This window comes from Athene cunicularia (assembly GCF_003259725.1).
Source record: "Athene cunicularia isolate RWA chromosome 11 unlocalized genomic scaffold, athCun1 chr11_part1, whole genome shotgun sequence".
NCBI classification, from domain to species: domain Eukaryota; kingdom Metazoa; phylum Chordata; class Aves; order Strigiformes; family Strigidae; genus Athene; species Athene cunicularia.
In genome coordinates this window covers 18,826,814-18,850,922 of record NW_020799113.1, presented here as the reverse complement: position 1 = coordinate 18,850,922, position 24,109 = coordinate 18,826,814, and the positions used below count along the sequence as shown (strand labels likewise).

Genomic DNA, 24,109 nt, shown 5'->3' with positions numbered 1-24,109 from the left:
GAGACCATGGACACTTTCCACAACTTTAAAGCTACTGATAAAATTGTTAAAGTGACTTAAGTTAGTCACTGATAGAGTGCAGAAATAAAAAGAAAAATCCTGCTTTACCCCGTGCTCCCGAATTTTATCTGTGAGCCATTTGTCAAGTTTGAGGTATTCCCGTCGAGAGGCAAGTGCAGCAAGGTCAATAACAAAGGCAAATGGAGTACCATTTAGCAGCATTGACAAGGCCTAAAGAAAAAAAAAAAACAGAAGACTACTAGTGAAGACACAAGGATACCCTTCCTCCTTTCTTTTCTAATCCCCATATACTTTTTAGTAAAGAAATCTTTCTATCACATGCTGCTATGCTTTCTTTGTCAATAAAAGATTGGTACTATCAGTTTCACTCACTTATAGCTTGCTCATGAGACAAATAAGCAAGAGCTCTCCTTTGAAATCATGACCCTACCTTCTTTGAAGCAACCTTGTGCTGACAGTTTTAAATTCCTCTATATGAAAATCCACCAGCAAGTAGCTGAGAGCTACCAAGTTGATACTGCAGCAAAATTAATTAGAAGAGCCTACAATCTCCCTGCAAACAGACCTCAATCCCTTCAGAGCCACTTTGAATATATCTGCTCAGTGTTCATCTTTGAACACAGTAACTGCTACAACAAATTGACTTCAAGCAACAGTTGGTGCTTTGAGACACCCAATCATTTTGCACCTAACTTTATGAAGCAATGAAGGCCTCAAAGAAGTCAAGCCACAACTTCCAGTCTTTCATGAATATGTAAACAACTGAAAAGTAGTACTATTCTTAAGAAATCCCTGTTCCATTAAGGTTAGCAGTGGCACCTTCACACAAATACCTGAAGGGTATTTTCTACTTTCCCATTTCAATGGTATTCAAGGTTAAAACACTCCAAGCTCTTCCTGGATTTACAGTACGTTCACATAGCAAGCAGTTCTATTATACTGCTTCCCAAGCTACTTGTCAGCTAAGTCATGATAACCAGCTCTACTGCAAACAAATAAAACACCTTGGGTTTATAACTGGACAAGCTAGAAAGCATCTGCAGTCAGATATCACAACTCAGCTGAAAAGTACTTAAAGTCACATGAACATAGGCTGGGTTTTTTGGGTTTTTTTAAGATGAGGTACAGCAGCAACAAACAAATTCAGACATGCTTAAACAAAGTAAACCTTACTAAATCAGTCACATCTAAATTAAGCTTAGCATTTAAAAGATCAGCAAGTCTGCATAAGACACCAGACAGAAAATAACGATAGTGTTTTGCAAAACTCACCTTCAAGTCTTGCGCCACATCAAGAATACGTGACAATTTTGCCTGGTCATACTGTTCCCCTCTCATGTACCATTCTGCCATTGCATGCATGATAAGCTGACGAATCGAAGGAGACTGACCCTAAGGAGAGTTAAATTAGGATTGTACTTCATGCCTCTAGGAAAAGGAGCAACTGTGTGAAGAAGTTAAGTAGGATATTTAACTCTAAACCTTAACAAGCAAACATATTTACTCCTCAGCTTCAGAGCTGGGCTCTTTTTGTGCAATAATAAACTATCCAGGAGCTACAACTAAAAGATGTAGAATGACTACAGATGGTAAACTATGTACATTTCCATTTCTTTCCTACTATTGTGCAGGTCTAATTCCTCTCAATTGCAGAGAAATTGCTTTTGGAATATGCAAATCATTTACAAAATGTTATGCTGGACCATGTCCTGCAGGGAGAATTGCAGTGTCACACCTTAACATAGAAAACACAGTATCTAGCTCTTTGCTCACACAGGGGCAATTTTAAACTACAACACAACTAAGATTGTGATGGAAGCATGGGGTTTGCTTAAAGGTCTCCTCCATCTGGAGAAGTGAAACACCCTCAAGTTGTGGAATGGCACCACATCACACGGCAGCCATCATTTTACACTTTATTCTGAGTCTACCCTTTTGGAAAAATTGCATATACCGTCAGTTCAAGACCTTAGGCAAAAAGCACATCACTTCTATCCAACTCATCCATTCTTCAGTTTAAAGACTTTTATCAGGAAAAATATAAAACACTCATAGCACTTTATCTAGAAAATAGTCATAATTCTGCAGTGAATGTGGACCAAGACCTCAGAGGTCAAGCTTCTTACCATTAACTCCACTTTACTTGAACAGGGCAAGATGTTTCCTAATTCCTTCCCACCCCAGAGACTTCCTCTGCCTTAAGTTTTTTCTTATGACTCCTACTTGCTTAACTACCAGTGATCAAAATGATGAAGGCCATACCAAAAGGCAAATCCACGAAAGCCTACTTGTTTGACCATTACAAGCATGGGGTTTGCATATATAGTTACCTTATCTCTACATGGAACGTCTCCTTGAAAAAGGTCAGCAGCCAGTCCTAAGCTTTCAGAAAACAACCTAGACTCTTAAGACTTATGGTGTAAGTAGTTTCTTTATACCCAGACTAGCCTCCATCTTTTATCAAGTACAATTGAGATTATTTTGGTTTAAACTTCCTCACCTCTTACTGCTTCAAGTTTCTACACTTCAAGTGTGTGAGGTTGAGAGTTTGGGGGGTGGGGGGTGTGCTGTTGAGATTTTTAGTGTTATTTCATTCTGTTTTTTAAAAATCAAACTTTGGTTAAAACTGAAAGGTTAAAAGAGTCAAACTTAACTTTGGTGTCAACTTCTCCAGGAATATTTTCTCAGTGAACACCATTTCTTTGTTCCGAATATATTTCCCCCAAGAAAATCAAATCATATTTGCTTCAATACGGGGAGGAGACAACTCGTATTACTTTGCATAAACTACTGATAATTTACCCCTTGGGTTTTAAATTACTCAGTTCATAAACCAATACAATCAGCGCTGTTATAACTGTTCAACACATTTAAGAAGCTTTCAGTTACATGAACAAATTGCAGACACTTCAGTGAAAATACTTACCTGTCCATGCCATGCATAGTGCAAAATGATAGCAGAGTTGGGATGGTTACCAAGGAAAATTGGCATGAGTGTGGAGATGAGCTCATGGCGTAAGGTATGCCAGGACGTGTTGATCTGCAATAAGGCCAATACCAACATATCTGGACAATGCTTGATAGGAAAACTGAAGAGCTGCTTAACCTGCTCATACTGTCCCACTTCTGCCAATCGTAACAGAGATTCAATCAAATCCAGGCTCTTCCTAACAAAAGAAAACAGACAGACAAGACAACCCCCAGGCAAAAGTTATGGAGTAGCTTACAGCATCTTGGATTCAAGCATTTTGTAGCAACAACTGTAAGACAATATAAAGCAATGCCCACTGCAACCAACTTGATACTGCAGCTCTAATCACACACAAAATTAAGTGTATAAGACTTCATGTAAAATAACTTTTTTTCCCTACAAGCTAATTTGAAAGCTTAAGAGCTTCTGATTCTGTTAGGGAAGAGGAAGAACTGAAAGCTGATGTTGGAAAAATTCAGCCTGAGGTGGGTCACTTGAAGAATTTAGCTTGCAACATACTTCCAGAAGTGGGATACACTTCTTTAAACTCCAAGCCCCCACCTGTGAAACCTAGTGAAGATATTCAATTTGTTTTGTCTGCTTTACAGACAAATAATCACTGTCACCTTCCTCAATTTACCCCAATTCCCCACTTTCCAATTCCTTATTTTGGGCCATACAATGGAAATAGAAGCAAATATCTTCACTGAAATCAGCTACACAGCTGTATCAAAAGAAGAGATGTAAAAGTCAGCTCAGAACGTCACACTAGTCAGCTTTTTGCAATAACTCAGCAATAGCTATGTAAATTTACTATTTAAATCCCAGGACTTCTTTCATACAAGTTTCTCTAATGCCTTCCTGGGAAAGAGAGATTTAAATTCCTATCTCCTCTATTCCCTCCTCTTAGCTCAGAGTATCTGTCAAAATACATCAACAGAAATTCTCTAGACAACCAGAAGACTCCGATAAAAGCAAGAACTGGCAGTACATTTTCAGATGTTATCGAGGTACACAGGGAGTTCTGAACATATGATAACTTTCACCAACCAAACACAGAACAAATACTAGTGGCTGATCTTTTGGGACCTACAGACAGATGCAAATAAACATGGCTGCACAAAAATAAAGCCACATTTGACCAGACAGGTAACCTTACTCTAACTCTAGGTAGGAAAACCACTTGAGAGCAGTTTACCATGTAGCAATTTCTCGATTGTCATCCTCTGGTGGTGCTTTCAGGATGTCTGTGGCAACAGTATGACAAGGGTAGTCAGCAAAACAGAAGATGTCAGGGTTTATGAGGGAATGTTGAATGAAGGAGAGCTGGAATAAAAGACATCAAAAATAGTTTAGCTATAAAGAATTTCAGGTTCTTTCCACATTTCTAAGAATGAAACAAATCAACAAAGCAGTAGAGATGAGCCAAGATTTACTATCAGTTTATTTTACATAGACTGAGCCTCACACTTCTCCCCTCCCATAATTTCTGAGAGTTAGATACAGGTGTGCTGAGGGCACTTGTTTGCACAAAGCTGTAGCTTTTGTGTGTAAGCAGGTAAAAATCTTAGAGCAGCCATGCAGCAATGGTTCTACACTCAGCTGCATTATGCATCAGAACTCTGCTAAAACCAAAGGGGTTGTCACATGTACAGCAAGTGACCATCTTCTCCCAAACAATGCAGACACTGTTCAAGTAACAGACTGTACTTCAGTAACTTACTTGAGGCCCATGCCTTACAGGCCTAGTTCTCAAGTGTGGCTTGTCTAAAAATTCACATTACCAATCCACATTTGCCATTCAAGAAATTCAGGAACTTCCCAAGTGTTGTACAGATACAGCAGAAACATTGGTAACCCTACCTGGCCCTCTGCATGCTTCCAAGGTCTGTATATGGCATTAACTGGAAAAACTTCCATGCCCAGCCCTCTCTGGATGCCAAACACTACAATATGCAGGCCCTTGCTGTCACGAATCTGAAATCCTGGATGGTCCAATTCATAGGTTACTACTTTGAAGTCCAGACTAGGATTCTGCAACCAGAAAAACAAAGACAGTCAGCCTTGAACATTACTATCTTCACTACAGTCTTGTAAGAACCCCTCTTCATCAGTATTTTATCCAGCTTAACATCCACCCAACTTCTACTTGAAAGCAAAGTTGTTGATTTAAAAAGAACAGGAATTAATATAGTTGCAAGAATTTGATGCAAGTTAATGTTTGAAACTAGCAGGTGAGACTGCACTTCCCTCAGCACGACAGGCAGTAGCTGCCTATCCCTCCAAATATTTCATTAACAAGTCTTCAAAACAAAAAACAAACCCCAAACCAAACCCAAACATATAGCTCCTTTCCTAACATGCTAGCTCATTCCTTTTGTAGACTTCCACACACCCTCCAATAAAAGGCAGAAGGGTCTAACATGCTGGCAAGCAGAACTTGCTTTTGCTTTTGAAGAATGTACACTGCAAGTGCTTGAAGAGCACCTTTTAGATTTTCAGCAACAGCAAGAAACCATAAGGATGAGGGAGCATGGAGGGAACTATGGCCATTGTGAAACACATACAGCTCATTTCAAAGATAGGCAAGCACCAAAGACAAAGCTAGTTTTATATGTTCCAAGGTTTATAAAATCAAAACTGTAACTCCTGCATAGATTAGAGTGTACAGAAAAAAAAAATTACATAACGTAAGGCAGACAAAGGAAATGGTACTCAAGTTTCACTGAATTAATTACAAAAATTGCTGCTTGAAGTGGTGGAAAAACTTTCCTCTTTCTGAAGCGTTATCATACACAAAAAGCATTTAGTTTTGGAATTAATAGCTACAAAAATATTCTGTATCATTTTCACCATTAATGCCTACAGTGAGAAGCTTTTCAAAACAAGGTACCTGATGCACAACAGTTTCCACTGTCAGAAATAACTTCAAACACAAAAACCCTCAGAGAACACATACTGGAGTATGTGGGAGCAGTTTGGAACAAATGTCAAGTTGCACACAAGTCAACCATTCAGGCATTTTTTATTTCCCACAACTCCTCAAAATATTTTTTTCATAAGGAAAACCAACACCAATCATTTAAGTACAGCAGCACAATTACATTAATGAGGTTCAAAGCCACTCAGGCTGCTAGGAGCCTAAAAAGCTTTATATTCACACTGAGACATGCCCTTCTTTCAAATATTCTGCATGAAAGACCAAGATGCTGACAAAACTTACCAGCTCTTTAAGAACATCAATTAAGACCTCTACATTCCAGGTATGGGCTTGTGCTCCATCGCTTTTATCTTTCCCATCACTCCAAATCCCACTGCCAGGAGCCGAAATAGACTGCAAGTTAAATACACTCAATCAAATAATAATGAAAAATAAAGCAGTCTCAAAAGCCACTAGCTACAGAACTCCCTGCACTACGAAGGCAGGCAAGAAATTCAGACCAGTAACAACACCAGTTGCACACTTCTGAGAATCTCATTCAAGAATGTATTATAGACATTTACAGCAAAACAGAAATGTTGACTAATAAAAGCAATTATTAAATTACTAGAGGCTAGCATTTTAACTCCTTATTTTCTGCTGATTAAACTACATAAAATCCCCACCCTGCTAGGCCACTCACTTGTAATGGAATACCATCCGTCAACCCCGAGTGAGTTCGAGCCATCATCCCCAAAACCCTGGCAACCTGGGCAGCCGTGACCTCCCGAACACCAAACTGCATGATTATGTTGCGACATTCTTCGACACTAAGATGCAACAAAACAGAGATCTTAATATGAAAGCAGGTTTCACTGTGGCACAATGTAAGACAGACAGACCAAAACAAGAGCTGTGAATACAGCTTGGACAGCACTCAGGTTGTTGGCAGAAACTAACTGCAGGCTGTAAAATATGACCAATGATCCAACATTACAAATTCCAGGACAAGCAAGAAGAGAAATTCAGTAGAAAGTCCATGCAATTATTTCCACAAAACATACTGTGCCATGTATTCGGTTCAAAGCTAGGTCTACTTCAGTGACAGTGAGATGTTTCACAGGCTGTGCTCTGTCAAAGTAAAAGCACCAGGTAGGTTTAGCACTGTTTTCTGTTGAAAGCGCTTCCACATATTGACCTGTGATACAGAGCTTCAAAGACTGAAGTTTTCTGCTTGCCAAAAGTGAAACAAAGGCTTTGAGAATGCACATTTTAAAATGATGATGTACACTGCTCAAAAGGTAAGCTGTGAAAGCAGCCTTTTTAGCCTGATGCAAGCCATGGCATCTCTCAGGGGTCACTAGGAAAAACCTTTCAGGAGCCAAAAGAGCAAACAATGAGCTGATGCTTAAGCTTCAATTTCAGAACTGAAGGTCTTTTTGCAATTTTTGTTTCATGTTGTGAACGCTTCATAATTAGGCCAACAAGATTCGTAAAGTATCAGTACAGACATACACAATGTTCTATTAACAAGCATGTGTTAATCAAGGAAAATAATTTTCAGTATCTTCCAACACATTTATATTGTTCCCTTACTTCAATGTTTAAACAAAAACTTATATTAATATCTTTGAGACTTGATCACATCCCCAAAGTAGCCAGTAGTCTTTTAAAATAATTATTTACTTCACTCATACTTCTTAATGAATCTTCCTTTAAAAAAACCCAACACATTAGGTTCATACTGAGTAGTAAAACTAAAGTGCCCTTTAAAACCAGCCACATACTTGATGACTCCCATTATCACTACTAGTATTAGAGCACTAGCCTAAATCCTTAAAAATTACATTCTAAATCTGAGCTGGATTTGTGCAGATAGCAGATATACAGCAGGAAATACATCTCTAATATATTCAAATTAACTCTTCAATAGACAGCTTCTGACTAAAGGCTAGCTTCTCCTTTCACTCTTTAGTAACTATTCCAATTCACAAATGTATATAGAGAAACAGTCCATGTAATGCAATACTTGTGCTAGGTGCTACCAGCCAAGACCTTCAGTCCCACTGACACCACTGTGGCAAGCCCCCGCAGCTCTGGGGACGACAGCCCATTTCACATGGCTCCAGCAAGTCACAATAACAGAGCTGCCCACCTAACATTTCAGACTAGGGACAAAGAGCAAAGATTATGGAAACTACTGAAGATGTGGGTAATGCATGTCTTTGAATATACACACAAACCCAGGGCAAGTTGAAGACACATGTACTTCTACCAAAATAAGCCTAAGCAGGCAAAGACTGATGCAGCTGTCAAGATATTCTAGTAATTCACTAACATAATTAGATCCTACAGCTACAAATCATCTCAATCATACTGTGTACCACACAGAGCAAAACCCAATACAAAGAGAAAGCTGCTGCTGGTCAGCTCTCTTGAAGTGAGACTATTGCCATCAGTTCTTCTGCAACCTATTTCATGCAAACAGTGAGCTAACAGGAGTCTGCCAGAAGAACAAAGTTCTCCCAAAGATCTAGCAGGATTTATCTGGAATTATCCCTACATAGTCCTTTTGGTTTTAAAGAAAAGGGTGATGACCAAATTTCTATAAAACCTTCCCAGGGAATATCAATTCCTTTACCTAGCACTTCTTACCATGACAAAATTTTACATGATCTCAACAGACATGCTATACACATTAGAAGAAAGCAAGATATAAAACAGGAATCAAAACAAATGACCTCATAATACTTAATGAGGTTTAGTTATTTAAGTAGTTTACCTTTTGCCTCAAGAATCAAGAAAGAAAACCACTGCCACCCAAGATGCTTGAAAATTACACTTTCTTACAAACCTTGCACAAAAGCCATAGCCAACTTCTTGCATGAAATCTGCCAGAGAACTCTCCATCATGGTTTTGGCTATCCCTCCAGAATCAGGCAGGATCCTGTCCATTAGAATGTCCCGTTTTTCAGGGTATAGAAGTGGTGCAAGCACCACAGGGCAACGCTCCTGGGGAAAATCTAAGGCAAGAGTAACAAAAAAAGCGTAAAAAACCCCACAACACCAGTTGCATGTAAGTGACTATTCAAAATAACTGCTGTGCTACAGTTTCCCTGCTGCTACAGAAATCAAGAGGGACTCATGCAGCATCCCTTCACCCACCTCTCAGTTCTCTACTGGCACTTGGATATTCACAGAGAACAAGAATGTAGAATAGACGAGGTTCATACAGACTCACTGTAGATTCCTAAAGGGCTAGCAGCTGTGCTTGTGGTACATTTAGAGCTAGATTGTCACTAACAGCAGTCACCCAAAAAAAGCACAGAGCAGGCAACAATAATAGCAATGCAGCAAATCCTCTCCTCAAAGTATTAGGAAACAAATGATCTGCTATTGAGTCTAAGAAGTCCAGCAAATCTAAACTAGACACTTGGGCATGAAAATAGGAAATACTCCCTTCTTTCCAGGGAAGCAAAGTTTAAGAGACAGTAATGAGAAGATCAGATGTATGGATAGGAGCTCTGCTCACAGTGGAAAGGAGCCAAGACACCTTATGGGTGGGTCTTCCTGAGACAGCATTGTCTTTAAGATAGTGCATGTCTCCATACCCTTAGGGGCTATTCAGGGAACGGATCACAGTTTCACAAAGCAAAATGAGGGGAATTACAGAAGCTAGTCTTCATTAAATAAGTAAACTGTTATATTGAAACAGAACAAATATTTTGCTCTTGTGTAAAGGGTGCCTTCCTCTAGGTTTGTGCAGAACCAAGGAGTTGGCTGAGTTAAACTCAGCTTCCCTAGTCCAAATCCTCCTTATTCTGATGGGTTTACAGCAAACACTGTTTTGGAACATCCCCTGCTGCCACACAAGGACCATGAACCAGTCCAAGCACTACAAACCAAAAAAAACGAACCAGTTTTATTCAAAAGCACTTCCCTCATGTGCTAGCATTTCCTCATAGATATGCACCCAATAGAAACAACCCAGTGCTTAAAATCAACCTGTTTGAAATAGTAATTTATGTCCCTTATACTGTAAAAGGAGTTCAAGTTTTCAACTACAGTGCACTGAGTTACTTTAAATTCAAATACTATCCCACACAAGTAAGCAAACACAGACTTGGTTATCCCCCACTTAATGCTTACTTATCACAACTTTTCAAAAAACCCAAACATTAAGACCACATTACTGCTCATGGAAAGACAAACAGTACACTGTGACACAATGTCAGAACAGTGGTATTTTTCTGTCAGCTTTAGAGTTATGAAAATTTACCGAGTTCTACATCACCAAGCTCCCCACCACTTCTGCAGAAGTCTACACTGACAGTATGTTACAAAAAGCCATTTCAAAGTTTGCATTTAGTCAGGCTTCCTGAACACCACCACACTTACCTCTACGTAATGTTTTGAGGAAAGCGTCAATCTGTTCCTGTCCTACCCCAAAGGCTCCCTTCTGCCCAAAAAGGAGATGGGAGAGGAGAAGGTGCAGGACCTCTATGGCAATATCTTGGAAGCCACCTTCTTGATTTCCACTGACGTCCGCGTCAATGTAAGAGCGCAAAAGATCCGGGAGTTTCTGTTTGATAAACTGGGCAGCTTTTGAAAACAAGAGGCCAGAGTCAAAATCTGAAATTTCATTTTAATATGAAGACTCTTTAGCAAGGTACCATTCTCTTAATCAGAGTTTGCTTACCACAGGCCACAACAGTTCAGATTTAAATAGACATTTCACAATCCATACTGCAGAACTCAAGTATTAATGGACAACTAAAAGTTAAGAGATCACAGTATCTCAACTGATTCATTATCTAGCAAGTCATTCATGGGGAGGGCCCTTCAACTTCACTGCCCCTCTCAAAACAGTGGCACCACTAATTACAAGGTCTTGCATTACTCGGGTCACACAGGCACACATCTACCCATCTAGAAAGCCCACTGCTTAAAAAAGGTGTCCCTGCTGCAGTACTTTGGAAACTTCACTTACCAAAACCTCGTAGATCTGAGCTGAAAGAGTTCAGTAAAGCGAGACCAAAAATCACCTACAAACAAGAACAAACATCACAGTAAGGGGACATGAGAAGCTTAGTCAAAAACCATGAAAATATTTATGAAATAAGTGTTCACCTACCTCTTGAACTTTACTTAATTTGATGACTTTACTCAATTGGGCAAATAAATGGGGTGAAGGCTTTAGACTCTGAAACAGGTAAGAAGAGTTAAATGGAAGCTGTTATGGGATCAGTCTCATTTGTAAAGTGGCAGGCTACCTAGAGTCCATTTGCAGGTCTGGAATATTAGTAACTATTCTGCTGCAGGTTATCACAAAGCTTATATGGCTAAACAAACATCTTTGAAACTATTTTTGAATAAACTAGTAATTTCTTCTATGTGTTCCACTTTCACTATTACACCACTATCACAGCTTTCATATTGAAAGAAACGGGAGCACTGATGGCTTATTTTGGTTCTGTTTGCCACAAACAAGCCATAAAGTACTAACATTAAATTAAGCTTTATAATTGTTTCACAGTCATTCTGAGTGAATAACTCAGTTTAACAAAACAACCCCCACCCAACTTCTGGGCAAGCTCAATTTTTTGAAGCCATTAGTACAACTAATCTTAGCCATAAAAAATAAAATAGAAAAAAACCGCTGGTTTCCTACAGAGCAATTCACTGCAGTTTCTGACACAGGGAGCCCCTTCAAGAAGCATACAAACCTTCTGATAGTGCAACGGATTGTCAATGGCGTAGGACAGCGTCGAGATAAAGTTTGGTTTTGTAATCAGCGACGCACACTCCTGGATCAGAAATTGAGTCTGGAAAGAAAAAGATAACTTGAACACTCATTGTTTTGTAACAGGACAATAAACCAAAGCTTCCACCATGTGCACTAAAGCTAAACAAAGATAAGGTGCTTAAGTCTTGTAAGAGCCCGAATTCTCATTAACTAGTTTGTTTTCAGGTTTAGTTTGGTTCTTCTCCTAAGACTGAGAAAACATTCTCTATATCATATGCGCAATGTGACATTTTCAGCAAGCATCCTCACACATCACAGACAATCTAAGAACATCTGATTCCTGTTTAGGAGTTAAGAAGTCTGTGGCAAAATTAAAGATGAAAACACTCCTTAGAATAGACATAGCCAGCACCAGAAGTGCCAGTTGGTGGATTTGGACAGTTTTAAGAGACAAAGAAAAGCTTTCAAAATAGAGCACTGCATGCAGTAGAAAGAGCAATTGTACTGAAGCTGTTTTTCCAGGTCAAGCGATTGTAGTCAGATATCAACAATGTGCTGTCTTCTGACTTGAGAACTGGCAAAAGGTGCTTGCAATTGAAAGGTCATATAGCAGAAGTATGCTTGAAGCTATTCCTCTAACTTGCTTTTGTGCTTAGAACAGATTTTTAACAACCAAAACTAAAACAGATGCCTTGGTGCAAACAGTACCTGATGAAAATCTTTGCCACTGCTTTTACCATCGCCACTGAAATCCACGTGCGAGAATAGACAGCGTAGTAAATGCCTGTCTGCCTCGGGACCGTGCCTATTCACAATCTGGAAAAAAAAATATCCAACAAACTTGGTAGCAAACAGTCATTACAGAGCAACACCTGGGCTAGTACCATGGATACAGCAGTACTTCTAGTGGTCAACTACAGTTAGAGCAAAACTGCTAAGAATGTTCCTTTTTAATCAGTAACCTAGAAATCAAATCACTAACCCTATTTGCAAATGAAAAGTATAAAGAAGAGAGAAACTAGACACAAGTCATTGACACAGAAGTCATGCATTTCATGAGTAGGATTCTTAAAAAGCTAAGTAAAAAGGGGTTTTCAAGTCACCTAGAGAATGATTTCAAGATTCTCTGCCACCAGAGCAGCCGAGTCCACAGCGCCATGGCCTCGATTTTGCACCAGCCTAACTCTGCAAGAGTACAGCCTTGGGACAAATGCCACCTCTGCACTATGCCCATGCAGCAGGAATTTATCCTGGAGATGAGCCATCATACAGCATCTTCACTTATCTTGCAGGCAGCTTCTGTGTTGTCTCCAGGTCATGACTAACATTACTCCAGGGTCTTTTAGGACACAAGGGAATACTATACAGGAAGTGTTTTCCACCATCTAAAGAAAAAAAGTTCATCTCAAGCTTGATCATTAACAAGCTTTAAAACTAAATACCACATGATGAACACCTGCAACTAAGACCTTTCATCAAGTCGTTCCCCTGTCATTAGAGCCCATTTGACTGAATTCTGTATCTCAGTCATACATACACGACCTGCATTTGTTAATTTGCAACACCTATCACTCATTACATTTTTGTTAGCAACGTCTATCATTTGCCTTAAGTTTAACTCTTGGCTACAGATCAGTTCATCAGCTTGTGGTCTGAAGTACCATCAGATTGTTTCAGTGCTTATTCATTTCTTCAAGCCTCATTTAACTGGACAGTATTACTTCTTTTTAATAAAATGCATACTGGCAAAAATTTGAAGCCACTTAATCACCAGTAGCTTGCCTCTTTTGCCCAAATAGTAGCAGCTAGCATCAAATCCAACCTTCAGCTATTGGCAAAGTTTTTGCCATTGTTTCTCCCTTTCTGGCTGCAGGACAGACAAACATGCCAGTACAAACCAGCAGCTCTGCCTGTGCTCCAACTGCCTCTGCCAAGCCCACTGCTTCACCCCACAATAAATATCCTTGTTTGCTGGTAGCTTCTTTGTGCAAAAAGACAAACAGCATTGCTTTAGGCTGTGTCTGTTCTGGCTCTGCTGTTTCTAATTGTTCTCATCTCAATTCTTCTACCATTATCTGTCACTGTGCTTCCCTTTTCCTTACAGCCTGCTTATTCCAGTGGCTGCCAAGTTTTGTTCTGCTGGAAAGAAACATCCAACTCAGACATAGCTCTGCTTCTTGACCAGAGGCTAGAATATATGTGCTCATGGTATGTCAGTCCAGAGTAAACAGCCCACTACAGTTATGTTGACAGCACCATCTTTGAAGGCAGCCACCCCCCATGATAAGATAGGAAGATGCTCAGATTGGTGCAAAAGGGAGAAAAATTGAATTGACAGCAAGTTCTACTAGTTAGCTCAGGCTTCAGAAAGCAGGCAATTCATTTAGGCAATCCCAATTAAATACGTAGATTTAGATTGTGGTAACAAGACCGGCATGAAGCTTGATCAATCTCTTAGCGAACTATTTGGTCCTATGATCAAGATGAACTCAACAAAGCAGATAGATGCAGAAGAAAACTGTATGTACTAATACCAGCAACACAACTTCTCTGCAACAGAATCAATTTCTTCCTTGCTTAGAAGCAGCTTCAAAACGTTAATAATTTCAAAATTTAACATATGGAGAGGCAGGGAAGAGAGAACACCAGAAGTGCATTGTAGCATCTTTGAACTCTTAAGTACATTCACAGAAAAGCTTCCCCAGGAAACAGGGAATAAGAATTGCTAGTTTGCCTGTAGAAAGATCTGAAAGCAGATTTCTTGCACCTCTACAAGACAGTGTACCCAATCATCAACTAATCTGGACAGACTTTTTAAAATTGTTTTTACCATGAGTGTGATCAAGCACTGGCACAGGCTGCCCAGAGAAGTTGCAGAGTCCTGATCACAGAGGTACACAAAAGCTGTCTGGACATATTCCTGGTCAACCAGGCTCTAGGTGACCCTGTTTGAGCAGAAGATTGGCCCAGATGACCTTCAGAGGCCCCTTCCAACCTCAACCAATCTGTGATTCAGGATAAAGTTGGAGACACCCATATCTGGATTTATCATACAGCAAGTTGGATTTTGTTTAGACAAACACAGGGTTAAATCAAAAAATCACTTTGCTTTTCTAGATCAAGAAAGTTTTACTTTCCTAGATTAATCTGTCTGCAGAGTCCCCTACTCTCCAACCAGGCTCTCGTTACCACTGATTTAGAAAAAGGAGACCACAAAACCTCATTTCAGAGTAAGTCACTCTTTAGAAAGTCTCTGACAAATGTATGAAAGTTCAAGGTTTTTTAACATATATTCTTTTAAAGCAGTCTTAAAGCATGTTAAATGACTACTGAAAGCATGTTTAAGGAGAAATTAGCTGCTCAATCTTTGCTACAGCTATGCTAGTGAGTGATGTATTTAAATGCAAGTCTCATTTTGGTCAGTTGTGACAAGAACAACTTCAAGTATGGTTTTTCACATCCTCTGTATGCTTAGATATAAGCTTTGTAAAATTGAGTGAATTATGCCAAAAGATTTACATCAAGTAGTGTACTGAGGGACAAAGAGAATTAAAGCATGCACATATAATCTCTTCAACTATCTAGGGAAAAATTGTACTAGCAACCACAAAAGCAAAGTAACACCAGGAAGTTTAAAAAGAGACAAGGGATCATGGATTTAAAGACTAAATTCCCCATATCTCCTAGATCTGTCTTATAAAAACATACACAAACCAGCCATTTCCACAGACCAGTTTCCAGCTCTCACCACAGTAAATCTAGTAGGCCTGCTGTGCAGGTTAAGGAACAATCTGTCCCCATTCTAGAGATTTATATTCTGAATGGCAGATCAACTGTATCTTAGATCAAATAAATTTTTATTATCCTTTACATAAGTGTTCATTACAGATCTGCAAGTCATGCCTCAATCACATCTTCCTGCAAAAAACTGTCTGTCAAAACCAACAGTGATTGAAAGGACAGCATGATCTCAGATGAACCCACTGCATGAACTGAACCTGCAGAAACATGGAAACATTACCAAAGTTATGAGAGCTATTCAATTTCCATGGCTTAAGAGATCATTTTAAGCAGTGCATACTGCTGAAATCAGCCCCTCTCACCCCAATTAATGTACTTTTAAAGAAGTCACCTGTTACCAGCAACTCACTCCACTTAAGCCCTCTGGCCTTCTAATCTGATACAAATCACTACAGACTGCACTAGTGTTAGGAATAAAAAAAAAAATTAACTGGCCCAGATGTCTGCTGGGAACTGAACTAAACCAGTTTCTAAAACTGGCTCAGTAACATTCACTTCCTCCTAAGCACTTCCCTGTGGATAATGCTTTTCAGTCCATCCTGCTAGTCAGAGCTATTTTTAAAGGGTCAGTTAAACCAGAATTCCTGCCCAGATCTTACATATTTCTGTTTCAATCTGCAGTTACTCTGCCTGCCTTCTGAAAACCCCAGCACCAAGGAAGTCAGCTCAGTTTCACCACCAAGCCACACTTCATCAAATGAGATGAGGAACAAAAAATTTTCATCCAAGGTAAGTGAAACCATTCAGATGTATGTAAGCACACATTTATACTTTCAGTGCAACAACTCTGAACAGTAAATGCTCTTTTGTTCTTCCTCTCCCAGTGTCCTATGGAATGTCCAAAAGTTGAAAGATTTAACCTGAAGAAGTTGGGAAAGCTTTGCATGCCACCCTCCAACAGCAGCAGCAGTTAATCCTAATATTCAACTACAAAGGTAATACTGGTCTCAGTTCTGAGTTGACACATTCCATGACCTGACAGATGAAGCCAAGAGGAATATCAGAGACACAAGCTGTGATTCTCAACATCACAGAAAGCAGTACACAGTACTGCACACGAGAGAACCGCAGGGTACAATTCCAATGAGACGAGAAACTCCACTTGACACTCCAAATTTTTCTTCCCAAAATTTCTTTTGTAGTATCATTAGTTTACTTACATGCTGTATTTCCTGCTGGCTGGCTCGGTAGTTTTTCTTGGTTAAATTGTCCACCAGGTAGCTGATTTGAGACAAGGCCAGCGAGAGCGAGTCAAGATTCATTGCTGGTTGGGGCGGAAGCAGGCGGCCGAGCCCGGCGCAAAATCACCATTATTCCCCTTTAGTCACCTCAGAGACAGGTTAAGTTTTTTTCCCCCAATTAGCCTGTATCTGGTTCTGTGTTACTTTCTTCAGCTCTTTTTTCTCAGTTGTCTTCCTCTGTTCTGAAACATGGCACCTGAAAGACAGTATTACATAAGATTTAAGTTCTGTAGCAACTCACAGGTATGTTTTAGACACTGTTGTTAATTTGCTATGGAACACTACCAATTTATTCAAGTAAGTTTTTTGGATTTGGGTCTTTTTTTAATTTGAAAACAATATTTAAGCAAGTTTGTACAGTATTAAAAACAGTTAGTGGCTTTTCTGTGTTTTCTACTTCCACCAGAACACTACAGGGTGGAAAGTTGTATGGAAGAATTCAGCATTATGCCTCAGAGCTGCTTTTATTTTTTTGCTTATAAGCTAACTTGGTAAGACAAGAAAAATAAAGTCGAACAAAAAAAATTATAATACAGACATGTTTGATAGCTTAACTTACATAACTATGTCCACAAGAAAAAGTACTATGAAGTTTTCACCACACAAGCTTAGTTGTTGTCCCAGTACCCAATCACATTTATTCATCTCTGCTTTTGCCAGTCTGAAAGAACTAGCAAACAGTTCAGAGGAATGACTACCCTTTCAACACTGCGAGAAAAAAAAGGAGATGCATAATGAATTAGATACCATACAGCAACAGAGGTCAGAATCATTCAAAGCATCAATTACAGGTTTATACCAGAGTGCTTTTTAACCATCTCTGCAATATTTTGCCTCACTACCATCCAAGTAGTATTGCATTCAACCATACACACCAAAACAAGCAATTTGTGAATGAGCAACACACAAAGAACTTCAATAAACTAACCTTAACATTTGGCTTATACTGCAACAGCTTTCCAGTGAGCTACAACAGTAGAGCTTGCCAGCTTAATAAATTTCTATGACAACACAAAACTTGGCACTTGACATCTCATCTGTTAAATTACAGATTGCCAATGTGATAAAATTGCATCCCAAAGCAAGTCCTGCATAACCAACAGGCTCAGGAGTCTCAAAGGAAGCTGTAAGTTGCTATGAGAAGCAGCACTGTAATTTGTCAAAGGTGGAATCAAGCTGGAGAGTTACTGTTTGGAAGTTCTACTTGATCAAAACACAAAGGTCACTAGGCTTTGTGCCAAGACTATGAAGATCCCTTTTTCAGAATAAAAAGTACTGCTTTACTGTCTTGGCTATATGGCCAAAACCACCAGTACACAACTCCTGCCTCATCATTGAGATGAATTGCACAGGTGATGTGTTAACTTGGCACATTTAACACTTAGGGCAAATCTGTTCAGAAAGCAGCCCCTGCAGCAGCACAGCTCCATGTGTCTGCCACCCTTCTGCAAAAACTTAACAGGAACAGCACAGAGGCAAACTGAAAAGGCTGTGCTGGGTGGCAGTAGAACTCTTCCCCCCTCTCCCTTTATACCAAGGTTTTCACTCACACTTGGAACTACAGCTGCCTACACTTTAAAACATCAGGAGCAACAAATTCTATGATGGTGATGAAGACCATTCTGCTCTTTGGAAAAAGTTCATTAAATGAAAATGTGAGTAAACTATTTGTAGGGAAAGTCAAATCATCAACCAACTTCCAGACTTTCATTATGCCACAGAAAACGCTGCATACTACTAGAAACTATGTTAGATCCTACTTCAACAAGAAAACTTACATCTCTTGAAAAAGAAATTTTCAAGCAATAATATTGAAAGCATTCTTCAAATGACAAGGCAGTTGTTCTATGAAAGATTTTCAGAGCATGCTTAAAACTGCAGCAAAAAGAACTACAGAAAACTTCCAATTTTTCTTTTCTGTACATCTGACAGGCTATAATTCATTACCTTTATTTACAGATTTAAAAGCCCACTGCCTGTGAAACAGCTTTGTAGGAAAGGGGATAGGTACAAAAGTTCAAGATTTCTCAGTAGCACAGTACCTGACTGATTTGGTTTTTTTAAGCAACTCAATTCTGGTTTTGGAATAATCCAGAAAGCATCACTGGGCATGGCAAGTACATGCTTCCCAAGACACTCTTACTGGCAAGGTTTCACATACTGGACCAAAACAAAGATTCTGAAAAATGTTTGTTAAGAATCAAGCAGACAAGACCACCATGCCACAGTACTTACACCCACAAAAGCCACCACCAACAGCTAGCAAGGGGAATTCAGTCCCTATCAGAGCACCAGATTTCAGCAACCAGTCTGAAGAACTCAAGAGCTGCTTGAACTCAGGACTCAAAACCAGGACCTAAACCAAAACTCCAACTCAAACTCATTTTTAAGGCAATATCAAAAGTTTCAAAGTTAGCCTTTCAGGCCCCTATGAAGAAAAAACACATTTCTCTGGGTAATAATAATTTCTCAGCCCAATATAAACAGCACAGCAATCACACCTACTCCACACAAAAATCAAGCTTTTAAGTACTGGACTCGAGCAGGGCTCAGTCATAAATCTGATCCTCCCTGCTGCCACACAGCGCCCTGCAGAGTGCTGACACTGACCATACCATCCCACCATTAGCATCACTGCTTCCTCTCAAGGAAAGCAGGGACCACTATCTCAATATGCTTTAATTGACAAAAGCACAACAAGCTTTACCACTTCCTAACTGCAAAATCTGACAGTGCCACCAGAGAACCCAAGATGGGGTCAAAATGGGATTCTTCCTTTCAAGGGGGCAGAACAAGAGCCTGAGCAGACACTGCAGCTCAAGGGCACAACACAATAGCTCAAAGCAGCAGCTTCCTATTTATGTTCTAAATATATGGTTTGCACAGTATGTATTCTGACACACAGAAAAAACCTGACAGCTCTCAAGCACCAGACTAAGACAATTTCAGAGGTTCAAACAGTGCAACCTAACTAACAGTATATAAAATCAGAGTAATTAAGAGAGCCCTGCACAGAAAGCAGAAGCGCAGAGGTACCTCTCTGGTCAATGCAAGGCTAAAATTCAATTTCTACAGCACTGATTAAGAAAGCTATGAATGCTATGCAAAGCAGACTTTATTTTTAGATGCTTATATTAGTGGGAATGAAACTCCCTATACCAGCCTCAACAACTGAAGAAGCTTTCAGTCCATGGGGCAAACCTGCCATCTTAACAGGTTCAGAAAAGTCAGGCCTCAGCCAGAGAATGTTTAACATAAAATTTAGATTTGCTGACAAAAATAGGTACTTTCAATTACAAAGCCTGTGAGACAGTAATAGATTAAATCTATCAGACACAGGAGCTCTTACAGTATTACCATTTTATATTGTGCAACAGAGGTGATTTTTAAGAGGTAGACAATATTTACCAACATCTACAGGATTATATAGCTTGAACACTTTCTAAAGAAATCAACATGCCATCAGTAAAACATCTGGCATCTATTTCAATAGATTCTTTTCAATGACAGAGTTCTGTTGGGTTATTAAAACATAAATATGATACCATTTCAAAAATTAAAAAAATCGCAAAATAGAGAGTGCCAAGATGTAACCAGCAGTCAGGTTTGACAAAACCACTCTCTACTAACCTGAAGCAGGTCACTTAACCTTGCTGCTGAAGATGACAAACCTGATGTTTTCCACAAATTTGGGAACTGTCTTATAAAAAAAGTAATTTCAAAATTAAGCTGAACTTCAGATTTTTTTCAGTATTTTGCAGAGGTAAGTTAACTACTCCCACTGGGTTTCAAGAGCTGTAAAGATTTTGGGCCATGTATGCTGCATATGAAAGATAAAACAGAGCATGGTCTCTTACCAACTTCTTAAGCTCAAGCACAAGCTGAACATAGAAAAGAGCAGCACACCTCTCAGAAGCCCCACACAAGAAGCACTCCAAGGGGGAAAAGGAGGTTTTGAATCATACCATAGTTAAGTTAGATTTCAAGAGGTCTATAATTTTGAAATCTACAGAGAAAAACCTTACAGTTTAAGTCACATAAACAGTAAAATAAACTCCTGATTAATTCGACTGGTTCAAATTTAGGTGTTTACGCATAGAAAAGCTACCTGAACACTATGTACTGGAAAACTGCACACAATTCCAGTCAACTGGAAGCCACGCTGCTGATTAGACATGGTAACTTTAGTTTACAGTAGGCAGCTGAACTAAGCACCTATGTTCCGATACTGTAAGGCCAGTTAAGTGTCAGGTTTGGAACCTACCTCAGATATATCAGGCATGCATCAGTCATGACATGGCCACTTCAGGCATTTTCACATCTAGAATAGTTTACAAAAAACCCCAACTCTCACTTCCCACCTTCCCTTCAGGCAAACACTGAAGGATAAAGTTTCTGTTGGAAGAAAATGAAGGAAATTTAGAGACCTGTTCTCAAAGACTTAATGCTGTTTTCCCATGCCAAGTGTTTTAGAACAGTTAAATGCTATTTCAAAAGGCAAAGCCAGTATTCATAATAATAGGGATGTTTATAGAACAGAAATCTGGCTAAAATAGTAATGTCCTCAGCCATGATCCTTAGTAATAAGAATTCCCAACACTATTTAGTAATGACCCATCATGGGGTCACAAAACATCACTGTCCACTTTTCATAAGTTACAGTTGCACGCTCTCTTCCACTTATTCAATTAAACATCAACAGTAACCATTTCAGCATCAGTTAAAAATGAACTAAATATCGAGAAGCACTATGCTAAGAAGGATAAACAGGATCAGGCACTTCTCTAAAGAGAAGGGACAGATAGACAGCAAGCTTGCTCTAAGTTTGGTTTGGGGACACCAGGCCAATAGGACCAAGAGCAAACTTAAAAGCATAAGGGCAGAAAAAACAAGACAAGTCTAGAAAGGCCAAACAAATCTATCACCAACTAAGTTTGTTTCCTGTTTTTAAGGCCAGTCACCTCACCCAGACTCATCATGCCTATAATTTTAGTCAATGCCAATGTAGTTACCTTAGAAACAGGAAACACTTAAGTTGTGTGCACTAAGAATGACTTGTCAGGTGTCATACCTGTTCTGCTACCCGCTTAAAAAAAATGTTCCATGGAGACCAGATGACAAGCTTCCTTCTAACAAGGGGGATTCAGAAACAGACAGACTGAGCTCCTGACATATCAACAGAGAATCATCTCACTTCTGTCATAAATACAGTCCAAACTGTTTGGGGTTCGTTGAAATTAAACTATGATTGCTCATGACTGAAGAGAACATGATACTACTATGAGTTAGAGAACTATTTCAAAGGAACTATTGCTAACAATACAGCATCTGTCAAAACAGCCAACTGTTGCTATTTCTAGTTTACCGCAACATGGCGGCGCGTCGTCTGGAGCGCTGCAGGGCAGGGGGGTGCGGGGTGTGGAGCCCCAGCCTGCCCCCAAGCCGCCGCGGGCACCATTTCGCCTCGAAATCCCCATTCTATTTACACGCTCCCGACTTGCCGGCCTCGGCCCTGGAGAGGAAACTCCTGGACCCCCTCTGCTCCACCCCCTCCCCCAGGGCCGGGGTCGCCACTCGGGCCCCAAAACCCCAGAGCGGCCCCTTCCCGCGCGCCTCAGCCACCCCGTTCCTGCATTCCAACCACAGGGCAACAACGCTGGGATCGGGACCCCAGGACCTCCCCTGACCTGGATGCGATTGGGCTATGAGGGCCTGAGGAAGACCTTTAGCAGGGACTCGCCACCGGCCACCCCGGAGTTAGCGCCAAAACCTACACCCGTCTGCCTCACAGGGTGCGGGGCTGGTGTTTCGGGACACAGCTTTGTCCCCATGTCCCACACGGGAGCAGCTCCTGCCCACAGCCCCACAGAAACCACCTCGTGGCAGCCTGGCGTACGCACCACAATGTCACTTTTATTGTATCGAGGTCCCACCGCTTTCTGCACATAGAAAATATATTTAAAAAGGTCAGTGTTTGTAAACAGTCAGGGGAGCGGTAAGGCAAACAGAAACGGCCACAGCACCTCTGCACCCTGCCTGCCCTCAGCCACGTGGACCCACTGGCAGGGGGGGATCGAAAGAGCCCAGCAGCTCCCTGGGTGACAACCAAAGATGTGGGACACTGAGTTTGCCTCCACTTTGGCCGTGGGGCTTCCTTGTGCCCAGCGCATCCAAAGATGTGGGACACTGAGTTTGCCTCCACTTTGGCCGTGGGGCTTCCTTGTGCCCAGCGCATCTTTGGGAAAGCCAGAGCCACAAAACCTACCGGGTACCAAACCCCTCTCCATCGTGAAAGGGGATGGGCACTGAAAGGCATCTCAGTGTTGGCATCTGCTGAGCCTTCAGCGTCTCTGCTGGGCTCCATGGGAGGTGGCTCTGTGCTTCCCACACTCAGAACCAGTCTGCAGGGTTAGGTGGTGGTGGGGTGAGCAGCCTCTTCTTTATGCCAAGGGGTCCCCCCAGTCCCAGTGCCTGCTCTCAGGCAAGAGCCAGGCAAAGGGGCTCAGGAGGCAGCTGTTGCCATATGAATGGAGGGTTTGCTGGAGCCTGTTTTTGTCAAAAGTCAAGGGCAGGGAGGTTGGAGGTACTTTGGGGAGGAGGCAGGAGGGACTCATGCCTTCACAGAGTCCCTCAAACATTCATGCTGTGCTTTTCCTCCTCCTTCTTCACCAAGGTCTCTCATCCTGAGAAGCATCAGGGAGGTCCCTATTTACCCAGAGCAGGTATTGGTAAGGAAAGACCAAATGTTTCCACGTGGGGAGGTGCCCACGTGCTGTCCTCCCACCCAGTGGTCACAGAGGGAGAGAGCCACGGTGAGACTACAGAAGCAAACCGTGGTTCACCTTCCCAGCATGACAGCCTGAGCTGCTTCTAGAAGATGCAGAAGGAGCAAAGCCAGGTGGTGCACAGAGCTGGGGTTGGACCCTCATCACCAAAGCAGCCATAGATACACATGAATTCCTCCCTCCCCCAGGGTTTTAGAAGCCAAACAAGGAACAAGGGAACTCAAAGACTGAACAAGAGCAGTTTGCTGTTGAGCTTTAACTCCCCTAACTGAATATGCAGCTGGGGGAACTGTTCAACCCAGAGAAAGCAAAAGTGAAACTATCATCCAGACAGGCAACGGAGGGACAGCCCAGAGCAACACCAGCCACAGACCCTTAAAACCTACACCTGGCCCAGTGCCATTCCCTAGACACCTCCTGGAGGAACAGGATTGGAAACTGGGGGAAAAGCTTTTCTTTAGCATAGTGTCTCCAGTAGGTTGATGCAGTCACAGCACCTTCTTTAGTAAATGGGCAACTCCTGGCAGGGAAAACATTGCACTGGTGTGTCCCTACGTCCGGGTTGTCCTGATTCTCCAAAAAAAACCCCCAACCAAAACAGGCTGAAGGTGACGGTCCCACTTT

At 40.9% G+C, this 24,109-nt stretch overlaps 1 protein-coding gene and 1 long non-coding RNA gene across 11 annotated transcripts in view; one reads left to right on the top strand and one right to left on the bottom strand.

Moving 5' to 3' along the window:
* The window catches only part of CNOT1 (CCR4-NOT transcription complex subunit 1), a 54,679-nt gene extending 37,779 nt beyond the window's left edge, over positions 1 to 16,900 (bottom strand). For all 10 annotated transcript variants that reach the window (XM_026856524.1, XM_026856530.1, XM_026856525.1 and 7 more), the window contains exons 1-14: positions 16,620 to 16,900; positions 12,367 to 12,474; positions 11,639 to 11,737; positions 11,047 to 11,115; positions 10,903 to 10,957; positions 10,311 to 10,514; positions 8,767 to 8,935; positions 6,616 to 6,742; positions 6,216 to 6,326; positions 4,856 to 5,026; positions 4,191 to 4,318; positions 2,948 to 3,188; positions 1,294 to 1,413; positions 109 to 231 (exon numbers count right to left, since the gene is read on the bottom strand). In XM_026856524.1, the coding sequence (XP_026712325.1) occupies positions 109 to 231; positions 1,294 to 1,413; positions 2,948 to 3,188; positions 4,191 to 4,318; positions 4,856 to 5,026; positions 6,216 to 6,326; positions 6,616 to 6,742; positions 8,767 to 8,935; positions 10,311 to 10,514; positions 10,903 to 10,957; positions 11,047 to 11,115; positions 11,639 to 11,737; positions 12,367 to 12,474; positions 16,620 to 16,721 (1,827 nt within the window). In that variant the 5' untranslated portion in view covers positions 16,722 to 16,900. The remainder of the gene's footprint in view (positions 1 to 108; positions 232 to 1,293; positions 1,414 to 2,947; positions 3,189 to 4,190; positions 4,319 to 4,855; positions 5,027 to 6,215; positions 6,327 to 6,615; positions 6,743 to 8,766; positions 8,936 to 10,310; positions 10,515 to 10,902; positions 10,958 to 11,046; positions 11,116 to 11,638; positions 11,738 to 12,366; positions 12,475 to 16,619) is intronic.
* On the top strand, positions 100 to 24,070 carry LOC113484270. Its single transcript, XR_003399195.1, has 3 exons — positions 100 to 111; positions 16,494 to 16,499; positions 23,857 to 24,070. It is a non-coding gene; the product is annotated as an uncharacterized LOC113484270 (long non-coding RNA).
* The last annotated feature ends 39 nt before the right edge of the window (positions 24,071 to 24,109 follow it).